At 44.9% G+C, this 18896-nt stretch overlaps 1 protein-coding gene across 3 annotated transcripts in view; it reads right to left on the bottom strand.

Moving 5' to 3' along the window:
• Positions 1 to 18896, bottom strand: part of abca3b (ATP binding cassette subfamily A member 3b) — a 60372-nt gene that overhangs the window by 40305 nt on the left and 1171 nt on the right. For all 3 annotated transcript variants that reach the window (XM_088612429.1, XM_088612431.1, XM_088612430.1), the window contains exons 2-5: positions 12662 to 12736; positions 8905 to 9163; positions 1123 to 1250; positions 638 to 803 (exon numbers count right to left, since the gene is read on the bottom strand). In XM_088612429.1, coding sequence (XP_088468555.1) covers positions 638 to 803; positions 1123 to 1250; positions 8905 to 9163; positions 12662 to 12736 — 628 coding nt within the window. The remainder of the gene's footprint in view (positions 1 to 637; positions 804 to 1122; positions 1251 to 8904; positions 9164 to 12661; positions 12737 to 18896) is intronic.

Here is an 18896-nt window from a genome sequence, read left to right as displayed (position 1 = left end):
TCTCCTTCCGGCGCCATTACATCAGTCATCTTCAGGTGGAAAAACAGGAGACGGGATACCCAAGAATGTGGAAGATGTCTCGCATCTCACCTCGCCCTTCATTCTTTCTGACAGAACTACTGAATCTTTGGACAACTGTTGGCTAGAAATTAAACCTAAAGACCTCTCGTTTCAAGCCTGGTCATTCAGGCAATACGGCGGCAGTGGGATCAGAGGCTTTTTTTTTCACAATTCACCTCCTTCCCCTGGAGAATAAAAGAAGAGTATTTTGCTGACTTTCCACGGCTACTTTTTAATGCGTCACATCCTCTGAATATTCAGAACACCCTTTCTTTTCCATGTACAGGCAATGTCGTGTTCTAAGGATATGTTTTAAGGATTCACTTCGGCAAAGAATACCCCAAAACAACGAGAAGGAAATGAGGTCACTTGATAAAAGGTATTATCAAGGACTACTCCCTCACACTTCCTCTGCCACGTTTCAGAGATCTGAGCTTATTCTTGACGGGTAGGATTTGCTGGGAACTGTGCAACTAAGAAAAAACGATCAATCAGAAATTCACTTCTTGGTGAAAGCTGCGACTGGCGTGCTTCGTAAGTTGTCGTAACGAAGAAGGAGAATATCTGTGGTCATTACCTGGGGTTCCGCCTGTTTTGTATTTGGGTTCCCTGGGCCCCGGCAGCTGGAACAGGGGGAAGAGACTGAGCGTGTGCCAGTCGCGGTCATTGTTGGGATTCAGTTCGGACTTCTCCGCTGGTGGGGCGTTTCGGGGGCTGTACTTGAACCTCAGGTGGTAGCTCACCTTCAGAGGAAGAAAAGAACAAGAGAGTCAGCTCAAAAACCCCCAAAATCCTGGCCTCCTGGTAATGGTGCTTGTCGTGGGATATACAGTACTGCCCAAGGGGAGTGGGATTGCAGTGTCGCAGGGAACTGAGAGTGTCCTTGGGTGCCGACTGCTCGGAGAATCCCCAGCACGGTCGGATAGCAACGTGACCCCAAGATTGGAAGATGGCCGGCGACGTGACTCGGAAAAAAGGACAAAAGGACACCGAGATGCTGAGAGAGGACGTGGAGGACTACAGGAAAGATACAGCGCTCTGAAGATCCGGCCCATTTCTTACCTGCAGCGGTAAAGGTTCGTCCTCATGGCTGAAGGCATGCTCAAACACCAGCGCCGCCAGAATCTTCCCCGACTCCGGGTCTGACTTCACGTACTGCTCAAAGTCCGCCTCGGTGTCAAAGCCGCGGACTGCAGGATCACACAGAACACCAGGAGACTGATGAGCAAAACAGGCTGCTTCCACAACGGGCTCCACACAGCGCACAATGCAACCGCGGGGTGCGGAAGGAAGCTCAACCCAGCTGCTGGGGAGCAGTCCAGTCTGTCGGGGCTTTCCTCAATCTCCTAAGATCTCACCTTGTTCAACTGGTTCAGTTATATACACCCCTATCCAAGCTTTCCCACGTATCACATGCATCTGTCCAGTTAACCCACAACTAAACCCATAATGAGATCAGGTAACAGATGTAGCAGTAACCAAAATCTGAAGACTGCCTGACCTTACAGGAACACAGTTTAGGGGAGAAAAAAATCATTATCAATTTGCACAATCTGCTTAAAAAACGTAGGTGTAGGGTAATATCAGATAACCAGAGATTATGTCTCAAGAAGTTGCTCCTGTTAGAAGTTATGAGATAAAACTTTCTGGCAATTAAGTAACAATGCAGTTATCACATCTATAATTTACCAGTAACTTTAATTATATGGGAAGTTTTATTCTAAGTTCATTTCAATTGCTTAAGAACAGAAAGTAAATGCTCTGCTGTGTAAATGGGTCTCCAGATGGTCAACGCCAATGAGAAGTTCTCAATTTGCACAGCCGGTAAAATAAAGTCATAAAAATACCTGACAGGCTGGTACAAGACAGAGACTGCAGATTAAGAATTACTTTCTTTGCCTTTTTAGTTTGACCTCATAAAGAATAAATTAACCAAGCAATCCCATTTTCTGAAGGTCATGTTACTGTTAAATTTCACCTTGTGCCAAAAGAACATATGGACAGCAACGGCAAGCAACCCAGGAATAGGAAAGTCTAATTAGGACATAAAATGCTTCAAAATGTATTTTCCCAACAAGCATTACTTCACACTTCATGTTAACTCTTCATAATTAAGAACCAGTATATAGCTAAAATGTTCTAACAGCCACAATTGAAACAATTATGGCTGTACAATTTATTTTTTGGGAACTAGCCAGGGTTTGTTTAGAAAAAAAAGGTCATCTACAGTCTACAGTATAAAGTGTGCCGGTGACTGTGGCAGTTGAATAATTCAGGAGGAAAACACATCTAGTTTCAGATACAGGAACAAAAAGCTCGAGAGTGTAACAACATAGGCTCATTACCCGAGGGAATTAGAAATGCCAAATAAATATTGTGCAGTACAGATTCAGAACTGCTGCCTTTTTTTTTTTTTACACCCAAGTATACCTACTCTTCACCCTCAGATCAATAATTCAGTGCTTTAAATTTCCTTTGAAATTCTTCAGCTCGGTCAGAACCCCTGAACCAGACCCGCTTCCTCGTCCCAGAGCACATTTTTATCTGAATACCTAAGTCTCAGCTGCAATGGTTAGTTAGGTTTTGGAGGGTTTCATTGTTCTGGCAAAAAAAGCCAGTGCTGTCTATACAGAAATGTGCCTGAAAAGCTATGTTTACAGCAAGCATGAATGTATTTTCGTTCAAAGCCCATTTTGTTTCTAGACCGTGCGACCATGTACGACAGTATTTTAGACACTAAGGCCTGCCAGAGAAAAGGGAATATCCTGAAGTCTGTACAACCAACACCAGCTTTTCTTAGGAAAGCACATAGGACAGTAACCTGCTGAGCTTAATTGAGGTACAGGTGACATCAGCTGACCTAGACATCCTCAGAAATATGAAATGGCTTTGGTTCAAATGTCGTACAATACACATTGCTAACTGACATACTGGATCATTCTGAAAGTCTAGATGGATGCATTAACCACAAGACCCTTTCATCACAAACAGGTTTTATTCTGCAGTGGAAAAAACACCGTTATTGAAAGGAAAAAAGAGCTTAAAGGTTGCAAACAAGGGGAGGTCATTCGGTCCATCTATCCCCGTTTGTAGTGCTTTCATCCCAGGGTCTCATCCAGCTGTTTTGCGAAACAAGCTTGGGGATTGGCATCCATCACATGGCCGGGTAGCTTGTTCCAGACCTCCAACCACCCTTTGGGAAAAGAGGTGTCTCCCGTTCTCAGTTTTACTTGCATATCCATGTAGCTGGTAAACTACCAGATCACATTAGCCCACAAACGAAGGCACCCAACATGAATCCATATCAAGTTTCTTTATTAAACAGTTAGGCAAGATATGTTCCCCTAAATGCTTAGTGATTGCTACAAAACATGATTTGGGGAGAATCTTCAAATGTCTCACATAAAGATAAAGGTGTAGACATTGACACACTAGTGCTGACTGAGGCAGGGAAGACCACAGTGTAAACACAACTAGAAAGCACCTGCATGATAACGACCGGCTCAGCGCATTATCCTGTGTGGTCCCGGGACTTTGCATGAGTAACAGATCACACATGAACCAAAACTACTCATTTTAGTTCTTTCCATGTAACTTTTAATTTAAATGGACATTTGCTTTTCCTTTAAAAGGGCAAAACAAAATTCTAATACTGTAAAGAATAAGCTTGATGGACATATAATTGTATTAATTATAAATTACAAAACAAGATTAGGAAGGTGACAAATGAGAGGGAGGCCTTTCAGCCCCTGTAGCTCTGGATATCAGACTTTTGACAGCCTTCAGTCTTCCTGCTCTTTCCACCCACAGCACAAAGCACACCATCATTCAGGAGTTACTGGAATGCTTCTAAACTGTGTCGGCGTTTTACAGGTCTCCTGCAAAACCACAGGAAAACACAACCTCTCTGACGAGTGAGAGAATGTTTCATGGGTGACGAATCTGTTTTGCAATTGGACGTGACTCAATGCGCGTTTGTGGGGGTGGTGGGTATCTCCATGGGCACCAACCAGCAGGTGGGCTCAGTGCCACATGACACACTTCTTCAACTACAAAGGATGGGATTCTGCAAACTTCCACGTGAGGTCAGCCGAAGTGGATGGTGTGCTCGGCCCGGACTCCATACGCGAAGGGCAAACAAACAAGCAAATCATTTCCAAGGTCTGGCAAACCCCATCCGCTTTCTAACGGCTTTATCCAGTTCAAGGTGGCGGGGGAGCTGGTGCCCGTCTCGGCAGGCAATGGGCACAAGGCGGGGGTCCACCCTGGACAGAACGGCAAATCCATCGCAGGGCAGACACAGACGCACACTCACACCAGGGCCAGTCTTCCCAGAAGCTAATTAACCAACCGGTCCGTCTTTGGACTGTGGGAGGAAACTGGAGAAAATCCCCATGAATATGGGGAGAACGTACAATACAAACTCACACACGGACAGCACCCCGGGTCCAGAACTGAACCCAGGCACCCAGCACTGCGAGGCAGCAGTGCTCACCACTGCTCTACTGTGCTGCCCCCATTTAGCATCCATGGAGTTGAACAAGATATGCCCTTAGGCGGCAAATGACAAATGGAGGCCATTTCAAATAAGTCTATAAAATAAGCCCCCCTCTATAAATCAGAACGGCTACCTTGAGATGAAAGCTCACCGATTGGCGTGAGGCACTCCGTGGGTCAATGCGGCCATGAGAGGAAAACCAAAAGGGAGACCAATGATCTGGATATTCAGCAGTGGGGAGCTATGGCCACCGCAAACATCTCTAATATCATGAACACGACTCGCTTCGCGGGCAGTCAGCTTTTGAAATCGCCTCCAGCAGCAGCCGCAAGCTCAATAAGCTCAGCAGGGCCCAAGACAAATGGGAAACAAAAGGATCGTGTCATCAAAGGCCAAAGAGCAAGGTCTTCTCACAGGCTCGGTACAAAACGCACTTTCAGGCATTTCCCCCCCAGTAACTGCACTCAGGCCTCCCTGGACTCGGAAGGTACACCTCTTCTTTGCTGACCTGCTTGTGCTGTTGGATCACTACACAATATCTACCCCGCACAGGCACAAATCTGCACTTGGCTTCTTGATGTTTGAATTATCCCTCCTTTCAGACTTGCACGGTCACTTGTAGGTGAGAGAATGCAATAAATCATCATCTTGATTCTGTTATCTATTTTGTTTATCCACTTACTGTGTAGCGTAGGCAACTGTAAATTGCCCTGAATCTGCCAAGCAAATTACCATCATTATAATAGCACCACTCGTCCAGCTTGGCCAGCGTGCAGGAATTGGAACAGGTAGTTATGTCTTTGGGTAATGAAAGGGGGCGCCCGAGTCTTTAAAGGAGATTCGGATGCTATCAAAATGTATTCACCCCCTTTGGACTCTTTCAAATGTTTTTGTGTTACAATATGGAATCATAATGTATTGAACTGGGATTCTTTGCCATTGACATAAAACACTTTATAACATCAAAGTAAAAACAACATTCTACAGATCTAAATTAATTTAGACATATAAAACAAAAAATAACAAAGTGCATATGTATCCACTCACTTTGAGTCAATATCTGGTAGAGGCACCTATGGCAGAAATTACAGCCACGAGTCCTCACCAGCTCTTTCAAGGTCTCTACCACAGATTCTCAATGGGACTGAGGTCTGGGCTTTGATGGGGTCACTCCAGAACATGGACCTTTTTAGTTTTGAGGCCACTCGCGTGTTGTTTTGGTCGCTGTGCAGGTGAAAGACGATTCTTCCGCTGCGGTCTGCAGGAGACCTGGGACTTGGGAGGTTCTTCTCCAGGATTTTACTGTGCTTTGCCGCATCCACTGTGCCTTCTACCTTCAGAAGCCTTCCAGGCCCCGACGCAGCCCAGAGCACGAGGCTCCACCACCATGCTTCAGGGCCGGGTGGCGTTTCTCAGGATGATGCACGGCGTTGCGCTTGTCAAAAGGATCGATTTTGCTCTTACCGCGCTGTAGAATCTTCTTCCACTCGGTCTCCGTCTCCCACGTGCCTGCTGGCAAACTGCAGTCAAGGTTGACAGGAGTTTTTATGTGAACGATGGCTTTCGTTTGGCCACTCCCCCCTGAAGCCCAGATTTGTGGGCAGGTGTTGTCGTATGCACAGTGTCTCCTATCTCAGCCACAGAAGACTAGAAAAGTTGTCACAGGCCCCTAGCTGGAGTCCCCGACTAGCGCCCTTCTCGACCAGATCCTCAGATTTTGAGAACAACCCGTTATGCACAGATTCACAATTGTGCCATATTTTCTACATTTCTCTACAATGGACTTTGCTGTGTTTTGGGGTATATTTGATGCCCCCAACTTACTTATATCCTTCAAAATGTACTTATATCGTTCTCCTGGCTGAAGCATTTCAATATCCGCGATTTGCTTTGAAAATGTTCTTTTGTCTTCAGTTTTTGCTGGGAGCTCTGCTCATCTACAATGCAACCTCTCAGAGATGGGTGAATTAAACCTGAACTCATGTGAAACACCTTATTTGCGCACACCTTAGAGAATGAATGCCTAAGAAATTAGTTTTTTTCTAATTTATAATTCTTATTAATTTATGAGGACTGTAGAATTTTGTTTTCACTTTGACATTATAGGGTGTTTTGTATCAATCAATGGCAAAAACTCCCAATTAGATACATTAGGAGTCCATATTGTAACACAATAACATGCAAATATTTTTTATAGCCGTTTTCAGCACCATTTTTACAAAAGGTACATTCCTCAGAAATAAAACACTTCTAAAACTACAGTGCATTTATTCAGACAAGAATGTGGGGGAGAGGTGAAGAAAGAGGTAGTGTCTGGAAGAAGCTACCATCTTGGCTCAAACCCAGGCTGTGGCCTTGAGCCAAAATGGCTACTGAAAGTAGCGAGATTGGAAGCAGGTGTCGAATTCTGATTCAACACACATGGGGAAGTGAGTGTGGAGACCTCTAAAATGAATGACTCCACTGGAGGGAAAGGAGCTTTTGGAATAGGATCCTGTAGAATTAGCCAAATCCCTAAAGTAACTGAGAGCCTTGTAAAAGAGCAGTGAGTGAGTCAGTCTGAACTTAGTCAAGTTGCACAACTCTATCAAGCCACCTGTCGCTAGGTGAGGGGCACCGGTATTTATCCCATAGGAGTATCCCCAACCAAATGGGATCAGCCAGGACTGAGAACACAAGTGAGAAGTATTCTCAGGGTGGCAAGTGATTCAGCTGGTCTGTCAGACTGTGTGGTGACTGGAGAAAGGACAGCAAAGGAGGTGGTAATGTGGGAGGCCACAGAGGCTGGACAGACAAGCTGTGTGGTGGTTTTCATTTGCCCAGGCCCTTTCCAGCTAGAAGAGAGAGCAAAGTACCTCCTCACTGTGCGAGAGAATGGGCATCATTGAGGTGATTAAGCTGGGATTAAGCGAGCAAGGTACTGCCGGCTCTCTACGCAGCAGAGACTGCTGCGATTTGACGAGAACCTGCAATGACACCAACGGGCATCCTCCACTCTGCACTAACTCTCCTGTCCAGCACTGCTCGACAGCTGCTTGTGACAGAGAAACACATTCCCCCTGTGCTGAACGGGAGTCACAAGCCAGAATTCGAAGCAGCTGCCGGTTCCCAATCGGGGTGGGCATATAAAGAAAAACTGCCAATTATAAATGACAAAAACCGACAGATCAAGCTGCCAATAAATAAATACTTCATCCAAACAACAAGGATGCTTTAACTAGGCAAAGATATCTGGTAGACAGGAGAAGAGCTATTCTAGGATAGTGGAGACATAGAACAGACAGGACGCAAGAAAATTAGCACACCACCAGGATTAAGCCTCGCAGCAGGGTGTGATGAGAGGAATACATAGAGGGGAAGAGTCACATATTGCTATGAATCACGTGATAGTCCTGAACCTGGTAAGAGGTACTGCATGCGACTTTCTGATTGCAAACTTTGGAACGAGGAACACCTTACTGGGCACATCTGTTGCTGGGCAGCTACATTTTGCAGCTGACACTAGGGATTGATTGGTGTTGTCAGGAAATATTAGGACAGAAAACAATCCCATCCTCTTCGGCGGCTCTGTCTGCAGACGGATAATTTGCTTTTACAGCTGCGATGGCGTTTCCTCTGAACACAATTATTAGAAGACCTGAAAGGCCAGTTCAATTACCCCACCCCAGCACTACAGAGCACACTGGAAAGACAAGCTAGACTGGCAGGAGTGATCAAGACGGGATTGAATTCATCAAGGAGACAGAAAGCAGCATTGCTACATTTTTTTATATTCAGGACATATACTGAATCATAGCCAAAAAGACCTGAGGAGCTAGACCAATCTACAATATTTAGAAAAATATCCAACTTTTGGGTAGCTATCATAATGGAATCCATAAAAAATCATGGAGTTGGACTGGTCACTCTTTTGTGAGCTGTGCTTGCAAAACATTATTTATCAAGCTTAGAGCCAGGGGTGAAGGATAGATTCCCAAAACGTTTTGGGACGAAAAGGCGAATCCTTCTTTGCCCAGAACACGACTCTAAGGAGGATGGATGTTTTCCACCATAATTTGCTCAGCAAAGAAGAAAATAAAAGTAAGCCGTCTGGCAGCATCATTTATACTGCCTGAGAAATAAATTAGTCCGTTTGGGGGACAAAATGGCCCTTTCGATTGACGTGCAAATTTCAAAAGAGTGTCAATAATATAATCAATATGAAGAACATTTTTTCAGTTGACTGCTGAAGTACGCTGGGATACTTCACGGGCTTGTACCGATGGGTAACCATAGTTCCCCGCTAGAAAAGGCTGGACAAGCTGCCGGCTTGACCTTTAACCTCCGACGCCAAGCACAGTACTTGCCTTCTCCGATGGAGTAGGTGCTAAGGCTCTTCTGCACGTCGACGGCGACGTTCCGAACCGCGCTGACGTTGCCGGGGATGTAGGCCAGCTGCAGGGACAGCCAGGACAGTGGCCAGGGGATATCCGAGACGGAGAAGCGGTCGTAAGAGGTGGCGTTGGGGTGGATGGTGGACGTCACCCGCTGTCTCAGGATGATGAGGATGGCGGCGAAAAGCAGGGGCAGGGCGATTTCAACGAGAGTCACCAGGATCTGACGCTTCTGGGAGAAAAAACAGGGAAAGTACACTCAGGGCAGGCAAGGTTATGGCATGTTATATTCATAAAGCATTAGCATGCCAATTTAAACATTGATATGCGAGAATGGAGGACAGAGGTATATTTTGGGGTAGTTATGTGGCACTCTGTGCCCTTTAAAAACCCTTTCCAGAGGGAATAACCGGTCCTTTGGTCACCGAGAATGACAAGAATAAGAACTCCCATACGGCCATGGAACTGTGTCAATCGCCAACTAGTTTACGAGGCCCACCTATTTCCCATTAACTGTGCTTCTGTTAGTAACCCTAACCCTAACCACAGCCCCTGGGACTCCAAAAACACAGAGATCTAGGGTCCGGACTGCAGCCCAGGGAAGACCAGCACCTTCCACAGGTCAGCCTTCAATCATCAATTTCTAAACACTGGGAACACCTTTTACCATACAAGCAAAAGATTTGTTCAATTAAGTAGTCGTCCATCCTTTTTCTAACTGTTTTATCCAATTCGGAGTCACAGGGGAGCTGGAGACTGTCTCGGCAAAGAAAGGGCACAAGGCAGGATACACTCTGGACAGGACACCAGTCTATCGCAGGACACACACAGACACAAGCACCTTCTCACACCAGGGCTACTTTTCCCAGAAGCCAGTTAGCCTACCAGCATGTCTCTGGACAGTGGGAGGACTCGTTTGAAATGAACAAATTCAACACAATCAAGGCTATCAAGGCTCTCTACTGGTCATTCCTGACTTACAGTAAATGATTCATTTACTGAACTGATCAAAACCCACATGTTACTCTTTAGACCCCAAGATAGGGAAAACAGCCTGCTATTCAATTCGCCATGACGCAGAACCTACAAATAATCTTTAAAGTGTAACAGAAAATATGATTAAAAGAACACGCAGTGCACAATGTGGAGAGAACTCCGTTACCCAACATGGTACACAGTTGTGTAACATAACTTGCTTGATATAGATATTTTAGAGCAAAATTGGGTCATTTGCCACATTGTCTGCACACGGAGTACAAATATTTGCTCATGAATAGAAGACAAAACAATTCAACTTTGCAAGCAGCTCAGCTCCCATTGCTGAGAGCTCAGATCATTCAGCCTCTTGAGAGAGCTCACAGCCCCAGTGTCAGGAGTCTCCAACCCTGTAACATGTCACTGCGTAACAACCTCTACTCCTGGAGAGCCCAGAACAGGCAGTCTAATTGCCCACCCTCACTCACATGTTCCGTGAAAATTGCGAACATTTGCACATTACTGATTACAGTTAATGTTTGCAATTAAGAGATCTCTGGTCCTTGAAGGCTGACCATTCAACTGCTCCAAGCAATTTCTGAATTATTTAAACTTTATACATTACCTGCAGCTGATTACTATTAAATTGTAGATTAAGGCAATTGAACGAGTAAAATCTGCTGGAGGTGGCTTGTCTGGAGTAAGGATGAAAATGCCCTACAGGAACACATACTGCAGACTTTCAACATGAACAACATCAGGTCAAATGAGAGTTATATCAGGCCATTTTGCACACTGTACTTAACCTGCTACCTGTATTCCTAAAGATCGTAGCAAAGAATCCAACAGGAGCTGAAGGATCTTAGTGTAGCTTGAACTATCCTACTGTCATTCAGGTGCATCTTACATTTGTACTTATTATTCTGCGCTTCATGCATGTAACCCAGTCACCTACTGTTTCTTGGGTCAGTGTGATCTCTCTTTTCAGACACCGCTATTATGGAAAAAGACGCTCCGGTGATCAGCACCAGATCTTGAAACATGGTGTAAAAGCAGCCCTCGTCATCTGACTCAGACATACGAGTGGAACCAATTTAAGATGCAAGTGAATGCTTTCATTGAGGTCACCAGATGAACACACAGTTGTAGAAAGGGATTAAGCCCTTCATTCCAGGAAAGCCTGAAATCAACATTACTCTGAATCTTCGTGGTGCACTAATAATATACTAAACTGCTACGTGCCTTTTACAGTGTAAAAACATGATTTCTTGTGTAACCGTGCTCTTTTCCAAGAGGGGACACACGAAGAACCCTTCTGAGCTGCCATAACTGCACGATCAGAATTATTTTGGAAATCGGAACTTAAGGATTTGGGAGCCTGAATCAGAATAGTTGTAAACTAGACCCCAAAAAATACACATTCTCAGGACTTCTTCGTTATAACCAGACATAAACCAAAGACTCATTATCCATAAAGTTTGAAAGGGTGTATTACAGAACCATATCTTTAAACACACTATGGAAAAACACTAGAGTTTAACTTCACAAACATTTGAAGTTTAGGGCATTAGCAGCTTTCAGACGTTAATCGATGTCAGTTGCTCTTGCACTGCAATGGGTCTCCTCTCTCTGCGCTTTCCCCTATCAGTACAGTAAACACATTTTAGACAAAACAGCAGTAGACAGCAACACAGCAGGTCATTACTACAGGAGTTCACCTTGTTCCACCTCTCTTCCGCATGTCCCACAGCCCAACCAGAACTTTTCCCACTTGTACAGAAGTCGTGGGACTGATCACTGAGTGCTGTTGGCAGAGCCTCTTCTTGCTTCACAATATCAAAGGCTCAGCACACAAAGCAAAGAAATGAGGAGGCTGGGATAGAAGCAAGGAGATTGAAAGGCTGGCCAGGGGAGATTAGGAATGAAAGCTTAAGCGTTCAACGATAAATCGGTCTACAAACTGCAAATCCACACAACCTTAGTCAGCAAAGTTCAGATCCATCTTTTATGCTGTGACAATCAAGAGCCACAGACATATCTGATGTTTCGCTCAAAGGGTCCCACAAACTTCTCCTCCCCAGATGGGCCTTTAAACAGCCACGAATTCTGAAGCCTATGTCCCTGCAGCTTCCCTGACCTTCAAGAGGAGAGAAATTCGGGTCTCAGACTTTCAGCAAAACCAACCAACTAGATTTCAACACAATCTACCAAACTGCTGCAGGTTTCTGAAACCTCAAATGTTTTCAATGTCTCTCCATCATATAAAGTCATCCACAAGAAACCGCAAGAGTTTCCTGACTCGCAGTACTGAGACTCTGGGTCTAATTCCTGGGGAGCTGTCTGTGTGGAGTTTGTATGTTCTTGCCAGGTTTCCACCTGGTCACTTCAAGCCAATTGGCTTCTGGGAAAACTGACCCTGGTGTGACTGTTTGTCTGTATCTATCTGCCCTGCAATGCACTGGCGTCCCATCCAAGGTGTAGCCTGCCTTGCGCCGGTTGCTTTCCTGGGATAGGCTCTGGCTTCTCTACAATCCTGAATTGGAAGAAGCAATTAAAAAATGGATGGATGAAGGACAAAAAAAATATCCAAATTTTTTTTGAAGGTGGAAAAATGACTCATGTGCTACAATTAAACCCCTTTGTGTCGGGAAAGGGCCGAGATCTTTGCACACAGCCATAGGAACAGAGCCTGCACACGGCTGCTTCTGTGGCACCCTGCAGACTTGGGCTAACCGCAGGCAGACGAGATGTTTACCTGCTGGATGTAATTCTTCCAGAGCAGCAGACGGAACTGTCGCAGCACAGCCATGTTCCAGAAGGAGCAGGGGACCTGCGCAGGAGATGAGAGAGAGGACACAGATCAGGAGGAGCCCTAACCCCTATTGTGAGGAAATTCCAACTGAAATGGAGCCACTGATTTAAGTTTACAAACAACAGGTCTACTGAGCACCAAATAAATTCTCTCAACCCGTTCCCATTGCTGGTCAAATCTTAATCTCTTTATTAAAATCTAAAAATTACACCTTTCTACAAAAGATCACAAAATAAAATGGAAGACTTTTAGCAACACGAAAGTTGAATTTCCTTTAGGTAGTTCTTGAGCAATTAAGTCAATTAAGTAGTCCTTCACTGCAAGAATAAGTACGAATCTTGCAGATACAAAAAGATGCTAATGTTCTTTAATAATCAGTGTTAATTACTTAACAGCATCATTATAACACCCTGCCAGACAACAGCACATGAAAAAGGTTTTCATGCATTCAGAATATACCAAGTGAAACAAAGCAATTAAAATCAGAAAGCAAACCAGCACCATTACAGCCACACTACCAAGCAAAGTTATTGCAATTCTTCCAGAAAACTGATTAAGATCAGTGCCAGAAACATTTTTGGCTTCTATGAAAACTGTGGGGAAATATTTTTATTTTTAGTTAGTACGCCTGTTTTGACTCTAACTATGGCTCACACTTCATAAGCCCTGTAACCTCTGTACCAGAAAGTCTTACACAATCAAAAATATCAGGAACCAACATCTGCTTTCTTGACAGATCTGAGGACCAGAACTGTTCTTTAAGAAAAAAAATCAATCCCAAAACATTTCCAGAGCTGTCTCACAAGAAACAGGTCACTAGAGTTCATTTAAAAAAATAAATGAGAACTGAGGCCGGCGGGCTAAAGATTTGCAAGTCGCAGACAACGCCTGAGAAAGCAGTGACACAGCCCGACAGGGCCTAGAGCCAGCTGTGCACAACAACAAAAAAAACAAGGAAATAGTCTCAAAAAGGACAGGTGATCCACTCTCAAACCAGGAAACAAAACCTGGTTTCTCCAGCTGCAACAGCACAGTGCTTGTTTTTGTGTCTTTCCTCCCCACCGGTGTTCGCATTACACTGAGAATGGAAGTGTTTCATCAAAACGAGAACGGGCGGCACAAGCAGTGCGAGAACACAAGATAATGGCAGCATGGAAAAAAAAAAAAGAGCCCTAGGAGAGATCAGGTGAAAACTCTTTCAGCACGTCAGCATGAAAGCAGTCTATTCAGAGTTACACTACTACAGGCTGTAGCATTAAGTTTCAGTAATAAACAGTACTGCACTGGCGTCTGACTTGCCCTGTTGTCCAGACTCTGCGAGGTCTAAGCCCAGCCTACAATACTGTTGCGCTATCACTAGTTAATTTGCCCGACACCTTTATCCAAAGCAGCTTATACTGACAGCCATTTATACAGTGGGGTATTTTAACAGAGCAATTAGGGTGAAGTACAGCAGTGCCTCACCTCGGATTTGAACCCACAACCTACTAGTTGAAAAAAACCCTAACCACTGCTCCACACGCCCGCCACAGCCATCAACCATCCATCTATGAATTATAGGAGCATAACAGGGATGTCCAAAGCTTCCTGAAAAAGAATCCTGAAATATCGTGGTACCGCGCTGACCGAGTGCCACCGGGCACCGATAAATTTGCGCTTGAAAGAGAGTGGCGTGGCAGTTCATCTGGCTGCCTTGGGTCCGTCATTTGATTTTGGAATGGGTGACCTTCCGTGGGGAGTCTGCGTGGTCTCCCACGGCTCACACGGGTTTTCTCCGGGTGCTCTGCGCGTCTCTGTATGCACCCTGCGAGGATCTGGTGTCCAAGAAAGGGTATAGCCCTGCCCTGTGCCCTGGGCGTCCAGGATAGGCTCCAAGATCCCAGGACGCCTGACAGGAAAACGGTGCTTGCTGGTAATTCATAAAAACAACCCCAGGATGTAGCCAGGTGCAGAAGATTGCACAGTGCAGTCAGCCAGAGCTTCATCGCCCCTGCAATCAAAGCTCACTCTCCTGTAGGTTTAGGGGGATTCTCGGGGTCAAGGGTGCATGGCTCTGTCAAGCTCAGATGGCCAACATCCCCCTCAGCTAGAACAAAGACCGCAACACTAAATCCAAGCTGGTAACCCCTTACCACTGGCTCTGTTACAGGTCCAAAAACTTAACTGGACGTTTTAGGATAAGCGTCCCAGTATCCGATATCGCAAGGATTACATTTCTCACCTAGTTCTTGGGAAACAGTTTGTTCTTTATTTTGAGCGATGCATGGTCACCGCGGTTAACTACCCTGGCCAGAACCGTCTCCTTGCAGCTCTGCTGATGAACAGGCGGGCTGGTCCTCAAGCATTTTTAAAGCACCTTGAGGAAAGGAGGCAAACATTTCCTGCCTGACACCTGGAGTATGAGCACTGCCCTGCCTTTCGTTCCCCCGATGCCGGTGCTCCTGCACGAGAAGAGATGGGCTAGCCAGCCGAACCCCCATCTATCAATTAACGAAAAAACCTTGTCAAAACATTGTTTCCTGCTCCTCGGGAGGCGCCCGATTTCAAGGAACTGATGTCACTTGTTTTGTAACGCGCTGGAAATCTCGAAACGAAACCAACTGCAAAAGGGGATCTGCGAGGAGAGCAGCCCCAAATCCTAGTGACGCTCTTACTGGTCAGCAATAAGAAAGCCGTCATGTCCATTTTCTAGCCTCTCCATCCAATTCAGGGGCACGGGGGAGCCCGAGCCTAACCCGGCAAAGAGCAAGGCAGTCCTTCACAGGGTAGGCACACAGCTACACACACACTCACACCAGGGCCAGATTTCCCAGGAGCCAATTAACCTACCAGTACGTCTCCGGACTGTGGGAGGAAACCCACACAAACACGGGGAGAACATACAAACTCCACGCAGACAGCACCCCGGGAACTGAACCCAGGGCCCCAGCACTGTGCCGCCCACATTTTTAAAAATAATAATTTCATAAGCAGGTAGTTTAACTCCAGGGGAACACCATCCAGAGGAGGAGATATAATCTGGTATTCCATCTATCAACAGTTCAATGAATTAAAAAAAGTTCACATGAACATCAGCCCAATATTTATATTGCAGCTTATAGCTACAAGTGATAAAGCACAGTCTTGTGCCCACCATCCTCTAAAAATATGCTACACATGTCAGTATCTTACATTACTTCTTTATAAAATATAAATCTTGGGTGGATAACACATTAAAGAACAAAGAATGTGGTAACTCTGACCCCTGGGTGATGAATCATGAAAAGACTGTTTCTCAATGATGCTGTAAGAGCTGCCCCCAGACAAATAAATCATGAAAGTCTTACTGAAGGTAAATATTTGAGTAAGATTAAGGTTTTTCTCAAGAATGACAAATGCACTTTTCATTTCAAGAGGCTTCCTGAAGAACAGCCAAAATGGTAGAGCTGCTCTTCACTCTTTTGCTGGTATTTTACCTTTCCTGTGAACTGCCTCCTAACTGGTCAATAAATCCACATGGGTCAGGCAGTGCTCAACTGCGCATTGGGAAAGGAGACAGGGATGCAAGCTTTGACCTCAAATTTACCTTTTAACAAAATGGTTGGGAGCAGCAGCTTTCCACAAAGGGCTGTGGGGAGATGAAGCAAACTACCCTAACTATCCCAGTAAAGCCGATACCCTGGCTTCTTTCAGGAAAAGGCTGGATGAGATCTTTGGATCCATTAGCTATTAACTACCAAACGGGTTAGATTGGACAAACTGCATCATCTTGGTTGTAACATCTCATATTCTAAAGTACGTGTAATATCTTGTGTGCCTTTAAGGGCGGCACGACGATGCAGTGGTCAGCAGTGCTGGGGCCCTGGGTTCAATTCCCACGGCTCTCTGCACGGGGTTTAAAAGTTCTCCCCATGTTTGCTGGGGTTTCCTCCAGGTGCTCCAGCTTCCTTCCACGGTCCGAAGACACGCTGGCAGGTTAATTGGCTTCTGGAGAACTGGCCCTGGTGCGAGTGTGCGTGTCTGCGTCTGCCCTGCTGTAGACGGACGTCCCATCCAGGGAGTATCCTACCGTATGAACAGAACAGGCTCCAGAGCCACCGTGACCCTGAACCAGATAAGCAGTTATTGAAAGTGATGTGATGATGATGATGATGTGATATTGGACACTCCAGTAAAAGACTTTTGTTTGTCATGAATGGCAGGGTAATGTGGTCTGTACTGTACGTGACCCAAGCATAACAGCCAGATCTAACTGTCTACCTCCTCAACCAAAGCACTGCGTAAATATCAGGAACTGCTACGCAAGATTTGACAGGAAACAGACGCGTCCCATTCAAATATATTCCTTTCCCAAAACTTCAGAATGGACTGAAACGCAGTTATGCTGACAGGACGCCACCAGTGAGCTGCAGATGATGGTGTTCTGTTCCTTAAAATGGAGGCTTAAATACCTCACCTTCTGAAAGCAGCGCAGACAAAATTTACTGGGGTAAATTTATGTGCCTTCAAGTGGTGAATTTAGCTCACCAACTTCCCTCTCAAAAAATTCAACAAAGAAATGTCTGCACCTCTTAATATGAACTGAAGAATGGAATTAATATGAAATGCAAGAACTTCACATCCTGCAGGTGTCCAGTGTGTTTTATATACAGGAGGGCACCACACAGGTCAGATGTTCCCAATCCTGGTTCTGGAGGTGCAACAGACCTGCCAGTTTTCATTCCAGCCAAGCATCAGTAACTCAATAATAGCTTTAATGGGAAACTCTTTTGTTTTCAATTCTTAAACATTTAGGAGGTTATTTTACTCACGAAGTGCAATAATTAAAGAACTCCCAGCTCTTCGAGGAGAAAAAAAAAATGGTAAGATTCCATATTTTCTTTCTTTTTTGCCACACCGCAACAGCTGGTGGAATTTGCTTTCGATACAGCGAAAGAACACAGATAAAACAGACATATTCCAATTTAGCAACTTGTTAATTCAAGTAAGGCCGTCAGTTAAGTAATTAGACCCAGCTGGAATGAAAACTGGAAGATGCACGCTCTTCCTGGATCAGGTGAGCCCATAACCTTGGTGATGCACAGCAGTCCTCTGCCCAGCAACGTTTGTAAGGAAAAAAGGAAATTTCATTCATCAATAGCTGAAAAGAGGGGGAAATTTAGATAGACTAGATGGAATTACCCTGAAGCTGAATTGAACCCCAACACTGAGGGCGTATGAAGACTGGTGTGATAGTAGGACCTCATCTTAAAGTCTCAGTCAAAGGACAGCTCCTCCTACAGCACACTGTATCGAACTGGAGTTGGTCCACCAACCACTTTTTCCCAGTGATCTCTCAGACCAGTGCTGACCAAGCTCAGACTGGCTTTACTCCTGAGGTCTGACCAGACAAGACCGGTCAGCACTCTGAGTGAAACTATCATACGAGACCTCTGAGTTTTAATCATGGGGACAAGCTAAAAAAATTGTCAACAGCAACAGTTCAATGTCTTTTTTCTCCTGGTTCTCTTACAACCAGGTACTTCTTAGTTGCAGAATTTAACAAGAACGTGCCACTCTTCTCATAGTGCTGAGAAAATAGCACTTTGTATTTTTTTTTTGGAGGGGAGGGTACGTTAATATTTTAATGTGCTGTGACCTGGAGCAGATGTCTTTACTGAAAGCAAAGGTCCACAACCCAACTCTGGTCCTGAAGATCCCCAGTCCAGCAGATTTCTACAGGTCACCATTAAATAATCAATTTTAAATTCTAAATACACGGCACAATTTAACTTGGATCAATTACACTGCTAATTCTACTTTCAAGTAATTTAGAGACCATTCGGAACTAAAACAGAATACTGTTCAGCCCTGAAGCTCCAGACTGGTTTTAACTGACCACTTGAAATTGATCAATATCTTCCCAGTGTTTGTAATCCTTAAAAGAAGGGAATGGAGGGCACCTTCAATTATTTAGCATAAGACTTAACTGGACTGGGCGCTCTTCAGGACTGAGGCTCGAGACCCCTGATCTAGAGATCAAACAAAAGAAACTTTTTAAATTGTGATGTGCATTGCCAGAACCTCCTCCATCTGGATCTAAATACCACATTGGCTGGCACTGTACAAAACAAATTCTTCAGCAGTGATGAGGTAGGATGCTATAATACGTATTGTTCACTGAACAGTATCAACAGTGGCTTAAAAATCTTCCTAAACT

The sequence above is a fragment of the Lepisosteus platostomus genome, chromosome 19 (genome assembly GCF_059453375.1).
Source record: "Lepisosteus platostomus isolate fLepPlt1 chromosome 19, fLepPlt1.hap1, whole genome shotgun sequence".
NCBI classification, from domain to species: Eukaryota; Metazoa; Chordata; class Actinopteri; order Semionotiformes; family Lepisosteidae; genus Lepisosteus; species Lepisosteus platostomus.
Note: the sequence above shows the minus strand (reverse complement) of the source record. Positions and strands in the feature narration are given on the sequence as shown.